Source organism: Pan paniscus, chromosome 7 (assembly GCF_029289425.2).
Source record: "Pan paniscus chromosome 7, NHGRI_mPanPan1-v2.0_pri, whole genome shotgun sequence".
Classification (NCBI taxonomy): Eukaryota; Metazoa; Chordata; class Mammalia; order Primates; family Hominidae; genus Pan; species Pan paniscus.
In genome coordinates, this window is record NC_073256.2 from 32,549,593 (window position 1) to 32,566,254 (window position 16,662).

A 16,662-nucleotide genomic window follows, 5' to 3' on the forward strand; every position below is an offset into this window, starting at 1 on the left:
AGTCTGAAATACTTTACTTTACAATACTATGCCTGAAATGACTATGAATTTTCAACAGTGCAGAATTTTACATACAATTTCATTCTTCTACATTTCATCCATCATTTTAGATACCTCAATACCATGACTGATACTAAGTAGTTTAAAAACTATCTAAGGATAAGGACTTTATATCCCTCTATATTGTTTAGTAAATGATAAATCTGTGGTACAGTCAATGTAGCAAAAAATATATATTTATATGATTTTATATTTCTTCATAGGAAAAATACATGCTGTTTTAAGTGCTGTGCCTTTCTGTACTTTTATTTTGTTACTATAAAAAAAAACCACAGATGAAAACCTGTGGCTATGATTTATTTACAGCATAATACTCATTTGACAATGAAGTTATAATATGTAATCGAATCAAAGGACTCTGCTGATACAATGAATAAAAGAACATGTAAATGATTCTTATATGGGGCAAAATAGATATTAATAATAATCAATATTTATTATGAGTAATTTGAATGAAAGTTACCATTATCAAAGCAACTCTTTAAAAAGAATGCAAGATGTTTAAGAAAGACTTCCGTCCTACTGTGTTAGACAAAGTATTGTAGTCTACAACTGTAGTGGAAAGAAATCCTGATATTAATATATTAATATATTTTCAAAATATTATACATTAGATTAATCTATTATATATTAATATATTTTCAAATATTAATATATATTTTATTAATTTATATTAATATATTTTACTAATTTATACTTATATTGATATATTTTATTAATTTATATTAATATATTTTCAAAATTAGATTGCTAGATCACTTATGGTGTAATATCTGCTAACACTCTAATATGGTCCTACCAGTAAATCTGTTTTTAAAAAGGAAGTAAATGTATAATTACAATTCATCTTGAATTAATAACTGAGATAAAAAAGGAATATTCCCCTTTTGCCTGTATTAAATTATGACCTCATCATTATATCTGAAGAGGACTGAAATACTCCAGAACATGTCTCTCAACTTATCCTTTCATTCTTTTTCTTCTCAATTTGACCTTTGTGGGCTCATAATTTAAAAACGATAAATAACACAAGAAGAAAATAAAACACATAGGGAATGTATTGGTAGGAAAAGCAATACAACAGATTTAGACTGTCAAGAACTTTCAAAAGTGTAGTAAAAATATATAGACTAGCATATGAATCATGTATGAGCATTTAAAATAACTAAGGTAGAATTAAAAATGAACAGGCATGAAAGCATCTGCCAAGATGTCCAGGTTTGAAAAAAAAAGAGACTGCTAGACATTAAAAACATAATCACTAAAATTAAAAGCTCAATGTATGGATAAAATATGAGATTAGATACTGGGGAGAACCCTGAAAATATAGACCTGAATAAGTCAGTGGCATGAGGCACAGTAAGAGAAAGAAACTGGGAAGGAGAGGGTAAGAGATGTGGAAGGTGTGAAAATGCAAAGTTATGTCTTCAGAGTTTCAGAAAAAGACCATAGAAAATTGGGGAGAGGTTATCTGAAGAAATAATGGGAATTTCCAGAATTGGTAAAAATGTGATTCTGCAGATAACAATAATCATGTATACTTATCACTTTATAGTGGAAAAGTAGAACATCAAAGACAAAGTATTATTTAAAGCAGACAGCAAGAGAAAAAATAAATGATGTCTGCAGGAGTAGCAACAAGATTTAAAGGAAATTCTTGGGGAATAAAGGTAATAATATAGAAGAAAAATACTAATGTATACATCCTATTCCAGGAAATAAACAGTAAAACTTTTGTTTTCCTTTTAGATAAATAAAGGCACTCTTTCTATGGAAACAAACAACCAAAGTGCTTTCTGGAAGAACTTTCTGAATATCAAGATATAACAAGAATTAAAAAAGGACTGTCGTTATTCTTCTCAAATTATATGCATATGGTTCCAGGGGAAGCATAAAGAAGTGCTTTGTGGAAAAGTTTAGTTTTTTTGTTTTGAGACGGAGTCTCGCTCTGTCGCCCCAGGCTGGAGTGCAGTGGTATGAACTTGGCTCACTGCAAGCTCCGCCTCCCATGGGTTCGTGAATGGGAGTGAATGGGTTGACGACATTCTCCTGCCTCAGCCTCCCAAGTAGCTGGGACTACAGGTGCCTGCCACTATGCTTGGCTAACTTTATATATAATTTTTTTTTTTTTTTAGTAGAGATGGGGTTTCACTGTGTTAGCCAGGATGTTCTCGATCTCCTGACCTCGTGATCTGCCTGCCTTGGCCTCCCAAATATATACTTCTTGAATATGAGATATGGTAACCTAATATTACTTTCCTAAGTTACAACACCATTTATTTTCTACTGAAAGATATTCCTTCACAAGTCAATTATAAATAGGACATCTAAATACTTGTGTTTTCAAAGTGGGCAGTATAGGGCCAGGGTCCAACTTTCTGGGACTCACCTCCCCTTCTGTAGATTGCAGATGGAGCTCCTTCCTGCAGGTGGCCTTGAAGTCTCCTGCAGCAGCACTCACCTGGACCCCACGGGGAGCTTCCATGATCAAGGATCTGGTGGGTGATTCAAGCCTAAGGGAAAAACAAAAAATCATTAGTAGGAAAAAAAACACAAAAAATCATTAATAGAAAAAAGAAAATTTTTGATAAATTAGAAGACAACATTGGTCAAAACAACAACCAGACAGACAGGCATAAAGGAAAAGTCCTACCATTTTAGGCAAAGCCAGAATGAGTTTCAGAACAATTTTTGATTGACTTATCTATTTTTGGCTCTTTATAAAAATCTACATTTATTCACATCGAGTATTTACTCTCACTTTCATGACAATTTGCTTATGGTTTCTTTTGTTGTTTCCCCTCAGAATGCTCATGAAAAGTAGGGTGTGATAAGTATACTTGCTAAAATTTTTAATAACTTACCAGTATATAAAAATTTTTAATAACTTACCAGTATATAACTTACTAGTATTAATGATGGAGGTTTAATAAAAAATTTACAATTTAAAAAATTTACAATTTAGGATGTAGATATATGTATTCCTCAATAAAGAGTCCCTGTCTTGTAAACATGAATGCTTTAATGAAAATTGTTAATATTGCACACTTTCAGGCATGCGCAAAATATTATGAACTTGACACCTCTAGAAACTGATTAAAATAATGAAATAAGACATTTTCTACATCAACTAATTCTGTTGGCCCCATGAAATGTCCACAGAATGAGTGACATTAGTCTGTGAAAGAAAAATCAATAGGAGGGAAATATACAAGTACAAATGCGATTGAAGGTTGGCTACATAAATTATGAGGGCAAGAAACAAGTGATTTAGACAGTCAGAGTTGGGAGGCAGTTTTCAAATTATCTTCAAATATAACACTAGATAAAAAGCAAAAATGACACAACACAGGAACTAGAATACAGTGGTAAAAAGTGCTAGTATGAGAAGAGGTAGGATCCATGCACTGGTCTTTTTAGATCAGCTTTCTGCCTTGGGGATGCACCTGCCTGTGATCGCCCTACCACAGGACTTTAAGAGGAGGGTCCCCTCAGGCTCACATTCACTGTTATCCAGCTAAATTATGAGGGCAAGAAACAAGTGATTTAGACAGTCAGAGTTGGGAGGCAGTTTTCAAATTATCTTCAAATATAACACTAGATAAAAAGCAAAAATGACACAACACAGGAACTAGAATACAGTGGTAAAAAGTGCTAGTATGAGAAGAGGTAGGATCCATGCACTGGTCTTTTTAGATCAGCTTTCTGCCTTGGGGATGCACCTGCCTGTGATCGCCCTACCACAGGACTTTAAGAGGAGGGTCCCCTCAGGCTCACATTCACTGTTATCCAGCACAACTGGTTTTGTTTTTGTTTTCTGAGGCAATGAATTCAGAGTTGTTTTGCAGAAAGAACCACCTCAAATGGTTAGGTCTCTGGAGTTCAGCTCCCTCTCAGCAAGAAAGTCAAACCTAAAAGCTTAAAAGTGATATGGAAGGAGTAGAGCCAGCATTTAGAAGTGGTTTCAACACTTCCATTTTCTTTTTTTTCACTCACCAAAGCAACTTTAAAATTTTAATCCCTATGGGCCATTTGGAGATCTAGCTTCATATAATCCCTGGAGGGGTGAGGTTTTGAATGTGTCTATTTTTAAGAAACGTCTGTATTTTTTTTATTAAAACTCCCCATATTTTCCATAGAATATTTGAAAACTTGAAGACAATCACTCACAATCCTACTGCTTAATAAAATTTACTATTAGCATTTTACACACAGTATCTAAATGTCAAAATTTGAATGTTAAAATGTATTTTTTATCACTGATTTTCCCTGATACACAACCCTTTTAGAACTATGCAGGCTCTTAGCAACACAGTATCAACAATTAAATGTTGTCCCACTTCTCTCTTGTATGGAAACTCTCCTGTCCACTGAGGAGGGTTTCACAGACTTACTTATATTATAGTAGAGGTTTTCAATTAAACTATTCATGTTATTATAAAATATCATCTAAAAAGCCTGTTGAAAAAGGAAACCCAAGTTTATTGGTACTACTTGTGGATTTCTATGTAATTAGTCAGTGAAATTAGTGAATTATAATTGTATTCATTTTTATAATTGTATTCATTTGGAAAGCACTACAGCAAATATAGCAGTAAGTTTCAGACTGGCTTTCACAGTGGGTACCTGGGATTATGGCAGAGAGAAGGATAGTCCCTCTACCACCTGGTTTTTCAAAGCATTCTGTTTTTTCATGGTGTTTATGTATCAAAGATGCAACAAGATACAGTTTTTAAGGTGTTATGCAACTATCAAATTAAAAAAAAATCTGTGGCCTAAATCTCTAGAATTCTCAACATTCAGAAAAAAGAAGAATTCAGACTTTAAAACAACCTAAGTTGCAAGAGGCAATTATTAAATATTAAGCAGAACTTAAGCATCAGGAGAAACAGAAAGAAAGAGAGGGAAAAGGAAAGGAAAGAAAGCAAATACCCTACTGTATCATTATGTTCTTCTCATAGGTAGAAGAACACCAGCCAAGCAATTTACCCCTTTATTGAGGAAATGTCTCAGACAAAATCCTGACTGCTTAATAGAGTTTTTTTCCTTGAATATATTAATGATGTGTATTTATTAATGATGTGTATTAGAGCTATGTGTTTCTAGAGATTAACTTGGAGCCTGCAAACCTTAATATTTCTGTGTTAAGCTGTATTTTTGCAACAATGAGAATTACGAAAAAATGCCAATTATGTGATTAATCTGCACTTGGATTCTGTAAAATGAATTAACATTTATTTTCTTATTCAGTAGTTAATGGATCTCAGATCCAAAAAAAATCTTTAGGAAATGAGCACTGTATAATTAGTTTCATCACTTTTTACCATAGGTACAGAAACTCTTCAAACTGTAGTAACTTAACTATATATTAATGTAAGAAATAAAAACGAACATTAGGCTGTTCTGGGCAAATTTACTGTTATGTCTTTGTTAACTATTTAACATTTTTTTTTAGCCTTTTAAAATATAGACTCCTACTACAAAACAGTATCATCTTATCTAAAAAAATTCAAAGAAAATCCACAGTTTTAAAATGCACATGGAAACTAGCACAGAACTTGAGAAATACTAGACACTCACTCATCAAACATCTGCTGAATAAATAAGTTACAGAAATCCACTACATTTCTTCACCAAAATATTAATACTCTATTAATAAACTTTTGAAATGTATTTCTTTTCTAAAGTCTTTTTGTTCTTCACAATAACAAAACCAAAGAAAATGTGGCTACTTACTCCCTAAATTAACATTTTATTGACTTGGCCAACCAATGAAACCGTGTTGATTAGAACTAGGCATCAACCAACAAACAGTACTTACTTCCCTGAAAGGAAAATTGTCAGCAAGGCTTGTAAAGTTTTTCTCAGACACCCTGCTTTTAATTTTCATTATACAAATAAATAATTGAATACCTACATAATTACTCTATTTTTCTTCTGTTTCAGTTTGGAAATTTAGTAACACTTATCTTGGGGGTTGCCAGTCTGCTTTTAGAACCAGCTGATAAATCCAGCTTAGTGCAATGTTTACATAATGATGAATAATTAGAAAATGAAAACCAGAAACACCATACACTAGATATAATATCATTCACATTTTCACTTATGAATTGTGAAATATGTCAGCAAGATAATTAAAATACCAGTTGGTTCTTATTCCTCTTTTAACAAGACTTTCCACAGTAAAAATTATAAAATGAGCATATAGTTACTAAAACGTTAGAAATAAAAAAAAATTCTTCTTTAAGTATAAATTTAAGTAAATTTAAAAATACTTCTATAAATGTATTTTAAGTTTATTGAATAAATTAGTAAACAGCTGTGTCTATATTAAAACACAGATGAAAAAAATTGGAATCAATGCTCTTCACATGTTCCTTTGTAATAATAACTGCAGCCACTTTCCTTATATCCCATTCGTTTAGTTAATGTCCTCATTTTTCAGCTTTGCTACGTTTCAGGAATTCACATTAACAAATACTTATTGCAGCTAGGATGTGGTAAGATAACAGTGCTGGCTGCTACAGCATTAAGGATAAGCAAGGGAGACGTGTATCCTGTTCTAATGGAATTTACAGTTTGTTAGGAGAAGAAAGATACAATAAATATTTTCACAAAAGTTGTTGAATTCCTCCCTGAAAAAAGAGCCATAAATGAAGACCGTAGCATCCTATGAGATGCTGTTTACACACACTCCTCAGCACTCCTGAATCCCTAGGGTTTCTATATAGAGTAGGTAATTATCATGTTGCTCTTCTAAAATAAGTCTTAGTCCTTGAAGAAGGCCACTTTTTTTCTAATATTGTTCCCTAGCTTGTTTGAATCTGTGTTACTCAAGTAGTGAGAAACTGAGTTGTTTAGGAAATTTTATCATGGGACTCTAAAGGACTAAAAAATTTACTGTTGTAAAGTATGGTTTTGTTGCCTTAAAGATTTTCATTTTTTGTTTCCATATGAGTACATATACACTCATCCAATGTGAAGGGCTAAACAGCAATCCTTGTGAAATAAAAAGGTTTTGTAACTTAATATTTTTATTTTGCTTCCCAAGACACCAACTGTGTCTCTCAGGTTGATACTTTGATCCAACTTTAAAAGTGACTTTTAGTATGTGACTAGTTTTTATCAGCACTATGTGCATCTTTCCTTTTCCTATACAATAGTAAGTGCATTTCAGAATGTAATTTAGCTATCATAAATTAATTATTAAACCATAATTAATCACCAAATCTTATGTATTGAATTAAGAACAGGCTGGGCGCGGTGGCTCACGCCTGTAATCCCAGCACTTTGGGAGGCCGAGGAGGGCGGATCAGAAGGTCAGGAGATAGAGACTATCCCGATCAACATGGTGAAACCCCGTCTCTACTAAAAATACAAAAAATTAGCGGGCACAGTGGCGGGCGCCTGCAGTCCCAGCTACTGGAGAGGCTGAGGCAGGAGAATGGCGTGAACCCGGGAGGGGGAGCTTGCGGTGAGTCGAGATAGCACCGCTGCACTCCAGCCTGGGTGACAGAACGAGACTCCATCATCTCAAAAAAAGATAAAAAAAATAAAAAATAAAAAAACATCCACTGAGCAGTTTTGTATTAGGGATCTAGATTTTATTATTTTGAATGTAATCAACAGTGGTAATAATTATCCTGGGAAGAATTCCCTATAATGTTGGAATTTTTCTGGGTAGTGAGAGCTTTTACATATAAATGCCTCCTAGAACCATCACACTGTCAGGACATAGCTTATTCCACTGGAAATATTAGACTGAGGAACCCCATCATAGTCCAATTAAGTTCTGCCTTTTTCTGATTTGCTTCCGTATTACCCTCTGTATAATACTCTGTGGTCATTTATAGCTTTCTCAGCGCCCTATTTGCCCTGTCTTTATTCCTATATATACCACACATTTCATTATATATGTCGGATTTTCCAGCATTCCTTTTTTTGTTTTTGTATTGTGTTTTGTTTTGTTTTTACAGATGGGGTCTTGCTGTGTTGCCCAGACTGGAGTACAGTGGCATGATCATACCTCACTGCAGCCTCGACCTCCTGGGCTCAAGCAATCCTCTGGTCTCAGCCTCCTGACTAACTTGGACTACACGTGTGCACCACCATGCTCGGCTAATTTGTTTTTATTTTCTATTTTTCGTAGAGACAGACAGGGTCTCACTATGTTGCCAGGTCTTGAACTTCTGATCTCAAGTGATCCTCCTACCTTGGCCTCCCAAACTGTTGGGGTTACAGGTGTGAGCCACCGTGCCTGGCCTCAGCATCCCTATTTTTCTTAGTTCTTCTCACTTACTCTATAACTGCCTTTGCCTTTTCTTTTCCACATTCTTCCTAACTAATATATTCATTTTTGTATTTATTTTAAGTATATTGGGAGAAACATTGTCTAGTTGTCTATTTTAGTTCTTCATATATTAAGGATTATCAACAATGATGGATTTTATGCCACAGGTATAAGAGGAAGCACCTACCTGAGATCTTGGGATGGCTCTGCTCTGATGTGCGGCGTCTCCACAGAGTGCCCAAATACGGCTCCTTCAGTGCCTGGGGGTAGCATGAATATAGCAGTCAGTATAAGCAAGTCCACACAGTGGCTTTCATCTCTATGTTTATGCATCAAATATTCTTCCAAAAGAGAGAAAACTTAAAATAGGTATATATGATGTATTAGTCCGTTTTCACACTGCTGATAAACACATATCCGAGACTGAGAAGAAAAAGAGGTTTAATTGGACTTACTTACAGTTCCACATGGCTGGGGAGCCCTCAGAATCATGGCGGGAGGCAACAGGCACTTCGTACATGGCGGTGGCAAGAGAAAAATGAGGAAGACGCAAAAGCAGAAACCCCTGATAAAACCATCATATCTCGTGAGACTTATTCACGACCATGAGAACATTGAGGGAAACCGCCTCCATGGTTCAAATTATCTCCCACCAGGTCCCCCCCTCTACAACATATGGGCATTATGGGAGTACAATTCTAGATGAGATTTCAGAGAGGACACAGAGCGAAACCGTATCACAGGATATGAATGAGAAGAATTGGAAGAGTATCACCAGGCAGGGAAGAGTCAATCAAGGTAAATCTAAATGTCATTATATTAATCAATTTTAAAATTAAATTATTTATAAAAGTCAAAAGTCAGTGAGTATTCCCACTCTCTCTTTAAAGAACAAAAGCTCATCTCTGTCTCCTGCCTTATTTTCCAGTTAAGTGAAATTGAGGGAGGGCTAAGTCACAATACTCAATTCTGTGTTTCTATAAATAATAGCAGCTCATGAATAAAAATGTGGAGGTGAGCTCCAGTGTAGCCTATTATTGGTTTTTAAAGACAAACCCTCATAGATGTTTAGCAGTTCTCACACAAAGAGCTCCCACCTTTGATTACAGTAACCACCAAAAGCTAGAGAACATGTCATGTTACTTTGACCTCTCTGGAGTTAGGGTTTAATCTAAAATCATGAACTGCTTTAAATTGTGGTGTTATAGTTGGTTTCATATGGAATCGTAGTTTTCCGAAGAGGTCATATACTCTAACACTTTTCTCAGGAGGTTGAATGATACTCTATCTCAACTTTCATTTACTGAATCCATTTTTTTCCAGATTCTCATAGCTTTTTCATAATTTAACAGCAAAATGGAAGGATTCTTCAATTACCAAAATCAAGTGGAAAAAAATGTTCCAGATAAGATGACATTGAGAAAATCTTTTCTGTAATTTTGCATAAATGTCTTTGATTATCACCCTCAAAATAAACTTGATGATTTTGTTTTCTGGTCTAATCTTCTTCAAAGTTCTTGCTTTAAGAACCTCATACCTGTTCCATCAGTGTCTTCAACACTAGCTCAATTATACAATGTAATTTAAAAATATGTATTTGAAGCGTACAAAACAAATCTGTTTTTGTCTAATGAGAAAAATCATGTAAAATATATTAATTCAAGAGGCAATGATGACACTGCCACTAGGAAATTAAAGCTAAAATTCCAATTCCTTAAAAATAAATTGCTATATATGGAAATGTATTAGAACCATCAGATGACTCCTTTGCATAATATAGCAAAACAGACCTTGATCATGAATAGAACAGGAAGAGAATTTTTTTTCAAAGACGATATGATTTCCTCTATATTATGCTGCTGAGGGCAAACTTACTTACCAGGTTCTGCTGCAGTAAATCCCTAAGATTACAGATTTCTGTTTATAAGCTAAAAGCTATTGGCATTTGTTGAACTCTTAATGGGTTTAATAGTGTTCTCTCTTCTCTCTCTCTCTGTCTCTCCTGAGACTCTGTAGGACATATGGTCCTTGTTTTTAAAACTTTTTTCACGAATTTTGAGAAATTATTTAAGCAGTTAATTCTTTTGATATTTTGGAAGATATTTATTTTATTTCTACTAGTGGAACATTCCTTAAGATGGGTCTTTAAAAGTAAAACAGTAGTTAGAGGTAACACTAATTTTGTGATTATAGTGGGGATAGCATTTGAAAGAATATTACAAGATATACATTTGTATATCTCAAAGAGAGACTCTGGCATTTTGTAATAAGATATGCATCCCAGAAAAGATAGTGGAAATTAATGTTTAAACTTTGCACATGGATAACTATTTCATGATTATGAAAATTTCCCAGACAAGGTGACAGAAATATAGTTAAACATCAGTAATATTTACTTTCAAATACATAATGGCACACTTACTTACTAAGCACAAACTCTATCAGTGAAAATAAAAATAATAGAATGTCATCAAAGTTTAAATTTTCAGTGAGAATTAAAAACTGATAGAGGTCTCAATTCTGAGTGCCAATATAAAAATAATCATTTTTAAAGGATTCTTGAGGAAATAAATATGTAATCATACCACGTAAAGGGCGAAATTTTAAACTAAATAATACGAGTGATTAACAAAATGCAGGCCTCTAGAAAATGAGAAATTCACTCTCCCTGTTTTTGTCCTGAATGAGCCAAAGGTACAAAATTAATAAGCAACACAGATAATCTTAAAGGAAATCAGTAAGGGATGATAAAAGCCACCTGAACCAGGTATGAAGTCTAACAGCATAAAAAAATTAAAAATCAGAAAATGCACAGTGGCTCGTGCCTGGAATCCCAGCACTTTAGGAGGACGAAGCAGGCAGATCACTTGAGGGCAGGAGTTCCAGATCAGCCTGTCCAACAGGGCAAAAATCCTCTCCTCTCTACTAAAAATACAAAAATTAGCTGGGCATGGTGGTGCACAGTAGTCCCAGCTGCTTGGGAGGCTGAGGCAGGAGAATAGTTTGAACCTGGGAGGCAAAGGTTGCAGTGAGCTGAGATTGCACCACTGCATTCTAGCCTGGGCAACAAAGGGAGACTATATTAAAAATAACAACAACAACAACAACAACAACAAGCTTTAAAAAAAAAACTGTCTCTCTCATGAATTGAAAATTTTTACCATGTAGATTACTAGTAGGGTTGTGAGATTTAGCAATTAATAATATATGACACTGAGCTAATTTGAATTTCAGATAAACATCAAATCATTTTTTAGTATAAGTATAGGATATTTACAGGGGATATACTTATACTGAAAGCATATCTTGAGTAATCAAGTAAATTCAAAATTAGGAAGGCATCATATACTTGATCTGGAAACCCTAACAATTTGTCAACATTTGTTTGGTACATAAGGACAGATCTGACTTATGCTCACTTAGAGAAAAGACAGACTGTCATGAATTCTCATATCATAGGCTCTAGAAACCATAGAAACAAAAAAGAAGGATAGACATAAAAAGGACAAAAGGAACACAACAGAGACACATATTAATATGTATATGTAAACTTATTGAATAAATGTTTGTTTTTCATTGCTATTTTAAGGGGCTGTTCAAAAGGGTACAATGTTCAACACTGCTTGATTATAAAATCCTATAAAGGATGTTTCAGATAATTTAAACTGACTACAATGTTACAAGACATAGGGAAAACCTATACTGTTGGCTACTGCAATTGTAAGAATAAAACTAAGAAAATTCAGGGTCCAAAAGTAGTAGAAACCATTCATATGGTAATTTCTGGCTTCTGCAGGAAAGAATAAGGATGGCATATTCTGCTTTGCCGGAAAGGAGAAAAGGCAGATATGGATTATGGTCCTACTTTGTATTTAAAGACCATTTAAGACATAAGCTAGGATACTACCCTTTACAAATGCCTAACATAAAATGCCACACCCTCAAAAACAAATTATTAAAATTAAATGTAAGCACCTCTTCTGATGTGGCTATCTATATTCTAAATGCTATCTATACTATAAATGTTATATCCTACGCTACTCATTATTCACCGATTGACATCCATGTATTTTTTACCGAAGTCACTGGTCCCAGAAGAAGAGGTAGCACAAGAAAAGGAAACCCAAGAAGCACCAGAGAGAAAGCAAACAACCAAGAAAGGCAAGAACACCTCACACTGAGAAAAAGAAAGGCAGGCAGGAAATTATATTTTTAAGTTATTTGACCTGATATTTGCCAAATGAGAACTTTTGCTGGCCTTTATTTTTCCAATAAAATCAACTATGATCATGAATTTTTTGAGTTTTTTTTTTGTGGGGGGATGCAAAGAAGGGAATGGATTTTATGTAGATATCAACATGATGTGAAAGAGCAACTACAAGAGGAATCCAGAGTCCACGGGGCAAAGGTTAACAGGACATAAACAGCTAGACTCCCAGCCCTATGGCACTTGACAGGTATCTTAGCTTTTCAGGTCCAGGGATATTTTTCTAGATCTCAAGGGACAGAAGATTCCTATTTATTTATGATCTTCAAAATTGAATCTGTGTTAGTAAATATATTCAAACTTCTTGGAAGTCTTCCTACCTTACTTTCTTTTTCTTTATTTGCTTCTGTTTCCCCCAAATCTAAATTGGTATTAAAATCTAGATTAAACTGGGAATAGACTTGTTTTATTCCCAGGTTTACTTATAATTTGTTTTTAAATCTTGGCCAAGTATTTAAAGCCCTCTGGTTTTTATTTGTAAAATTAAAAACCAGATCATGAATAACATGATCTCTAAGGCACTTGCAATTTCTAACAGAGTTATATGATTATTTTTTCAAACACGTCAAAACTTGTATACTAATAACTCTTCTCATTCCTCCTTAAATACTAGTGGAAATCAGTTTGCAACTCCAAATCAACAGAAAATAAATTATTTTGGGGAAAGGATGGAGTAACAATACTGGAAAAAATATTAATTGGCATTTATTTTATTCCATTAAAAAGGATTGCTTTGAATACTGAAAAATTTATTACCTCTCAAAAGAAATGTCAACCTATTTCAACATATACTACATCTCCTATTTGTGTTATTTTAATAATCTAAGTGGTGTTTTTGCCTCCACTTACCACCACAAAATACAACCTATACATTGCTGGAGTGATTTTATCAAAACCATTGATATCTCACCTGTGCAAAAAGCTATAATTATTTTCCTGGACACTGCTTTTGCCCAGCATTCAATACTCCTGTAATCTGAGCCCATTTGTGTGTTCAAACATCTTTTCTTCCACTTATGTATAAAATATCTTTACTAATTTTCCCACCTCTTAAGGCATATGCAGATTTCTTCATTCTCTGAACATATTTAGGGTTTACTGCCTGTAATACTTGTCTTTAAACTACCATATCTATTCTTACATTTTATATTTTTAATTATAACAGTTGCTTATGTTTCAGGCCAAAAAAATTGAAGATATATTCCTTTTATGCCATTGTACTCTTGCGCACCACATGATGGATGGGAGGTAATTAATAAATATTGATAAGGATCCAGATTTCCAGCCTTTTTTGAGTTTTCTCCTTTTGTTTTTTAATTCTAGTTTGATTAATGGTAAAACCATATTCCACACAACCAGGTGAACCGGGGAAGTATACTGAGATGTCCTTTCTTGTTCAACATCCTTATTAGCATACTTGTTTCCACAGCTTCAATATCACATACATTTTCTGCTCATGATTCCTCCATACTGGTGCCAAATGATGTTCAAAAACACAAAATTGACTTTGTAACTCTCACTTAAAATATTTTAAGAACCCAGTGTCTGTAGAAGTCAAGCCCAGATTTCTTAGGATTTACTGCTTAGCAGTTGTGTGGATTTTACATTTCAGTGACAAGACAACTCTCGCTTATTTTCCCATGTTTATGGACTGTCATGAGAACCCCTTCTTGTTCTCAGCATATGCAACCTCTTTCTCCTCATTTGATGGTAATCTCTTCTCATTTTTCAAGATCTGAATCTAAATTATAGTATCTGTGAAACATTTTCTTGGTTCTTGCCGTTTGCTTCTCCTTCTGCCCAGTTTCCGCAGGTCCTTGTAAAAATTACTGGTATATATTTCTAACATTGCATTGCAATTTGCTTTAAGCTCTTATCCAGTAACTTACGACTTTCTTGAAGTCAAAGACTGTCTCGATAACAGTTGTATACTTAGTACTGATCATGGATTCTGCTACATAGTTGAGGATCAGTAAATTAAAGAACGTGAATAAAATAATTAACAAAAGCATGCATAAAATGCTTTCTATTTTATAATTGATATGTAAAACATGCTAAGTTTCTGTTTCCTAGTGTGTCCCCTTGTTTAACACTTTAACACAAATCAACATCCTGCGATGATTATCTGAATGTATTGAAACTGTTATTATGAGCATAGCCGAAGTGATTTTTTTCTAGTGAAACAGGGAAATAACATTATTAATTGTCTTGGGAGGAAAGCAAAAAAGAACACCATATTGTTCATTTAGGACTGAAAAATAAGCTGCCAGGATTTCTAAAAAGAAATTGTTTCAAAATCTGTTTGGACTTTTCATTTGGCATTTTTTTCATCATTTAAAAAAATATTTGAAAGCCTTTACTCTTGGATGCCAAATAATATCCTCTCATCCACTTAAACAGTGTCAGAAGACAAAAAGAGATAAGGAAAAAGACTGCTGGTGATCAAAAGGAAAATGCATTAAAATAAAGCTATTTTCTTCAAAATTAAGTACATTTCAAAAATAAGTTGTTTGTTACTAATGAAATTAGACTAAAATATATCAGCACTGGAAACGATCCAGACTTCCATATGGCTCTCATTTTGTAACCTTCAAGAAGTTATGTTTTACTAGCAGTTGTTTCTCTGAGTTTTAGGAGGAAAAGCTCTTCATTTATTATTTCTATTCCTTTTAGTCAACAATAAGGGTAATACTTGAAATTTAAAATCACATGTAAAGAAAACAGAATTAAAAAGAAAATAAATTATTTCCAAATTGAATGAATATGTGGTTTGATGGAAACAACATTTTTAAAAATTGTATATAAATAATCCATTTTCTAATTCCTACCTCCAAAAAAATGAAAAAATTACAGTGGACGAGCAGAGCTTTCTTCGTTACTCTTACATCCAATAACTCTTGAGATATATATTCTCAGGAAATAGTTAATTCCAAAGTATGTGATTACTGAGGTTGTTGTTTTGCCCTTTACTTAAATAAAACCACTAAGCAAATGAGAAGTAACACACACACCTGAGGCTTCTAGAGAATCCTGAGTGAGAAAGCATAATCAAGAATGCCCCTTTAGCAAACATAATCTCTATGGGTATGCACTTTTTAAAAGGCAGCAATATTTGATTAAATTTACAGCTTCATTGTAAACATTATAATTTTAACGAGTTGAAATGCAAAAATATGCATTAACCTATTTGATAGCACATGAGCTACCCATACTGTCATTTATTACATTTTTAAAAATTTTATTAATGATTAATGATGAAACTGAGAAGATTAAGATTCCTAGGTAAATTATCTTTTTACCACCTTTACATAAAGTCTAGATAAGCTTTCAACGTACTTAATCTAGCAGTATATTTTGTCTTAACATTTGGACATTTTACCTAAAATACAGATATGATAGCTGATACTAGTCTTGGCTCTTTGAACTCACACTTATTCTTATGAATGTAAATCTTTTTTAAATTTTTTTTGTATAACCCTTTCCTTGATCACCTCTATCATTAATCCAGTGAAATTCAAGCTTTGTGGAAATTCATTTATTTAGAAATCTCCCATCAGTTACACCATAAACTGAGGTTTCTTTGGGGGGGGGGTGGAAATTAGTAAATTCCTTAATCCTATCTTTTTTCCTTATTTTATTCTTCAAGCTCTTCACCACTATTTAGATTACTTTCTGAAGAGAAACAAAATGACTTCCTACTGCTATTAGTCATAAAGGGAGAAACTGTGTTTTCCAATGGCAGGTCATACCGACCATTACCAAATGGAATGCACAACGCTAGAGATTCATCTCAGCAGCACTTTCATTGCTTAATTCTTTATTCCTTAGGACTTCTGGTACATTGATATCAAAGTGCTTTCTATGGAAAATAAAAATCAGTAAAGAAATTGTCTAAAACAGATGGTACATAATTGTCTTTGGGGGCTTCAAATATTGCATTGGTTTATAGATTTATCTGAAACTTCTACAAATATTTTTTACTCTGAAAAACAAAATATTGTATGTTCAAAAGATGCTAATTGTATCAATAGCTTTATGAGCCTGA

At 33.6% G+C, this 16,662-nt stretch overlaps 1 protein-coding gene across 1 annotated transcript in view; it reads right to left on the bottom strand.

The window, feature by feature from the left end:
- Nucleotides 1-16,662, bottom strand: part of SGCZ (sarcoglycan zeta) — a 1,177,568-nt gene that overhangs the window by 18,102 nt on the left and 1,142,804 nt on the right. Inside the window, exons 6-7 of the mRNA XM_063606664.1 lie at nt 8,538-8,610; nt 2,450-2,573 (exon numbers count right to left, since the gene is read on the bottom strand). Of these exons, the coding sequence (XP_063462734.1) occupies nt 2,450-2,573; nt 8,538-8,610 (197 nt within the window). The remainder of the gene's footprint in view (nt 1-2,449; nt 2,574-8,537; nt 8,611-16,662) is intronic.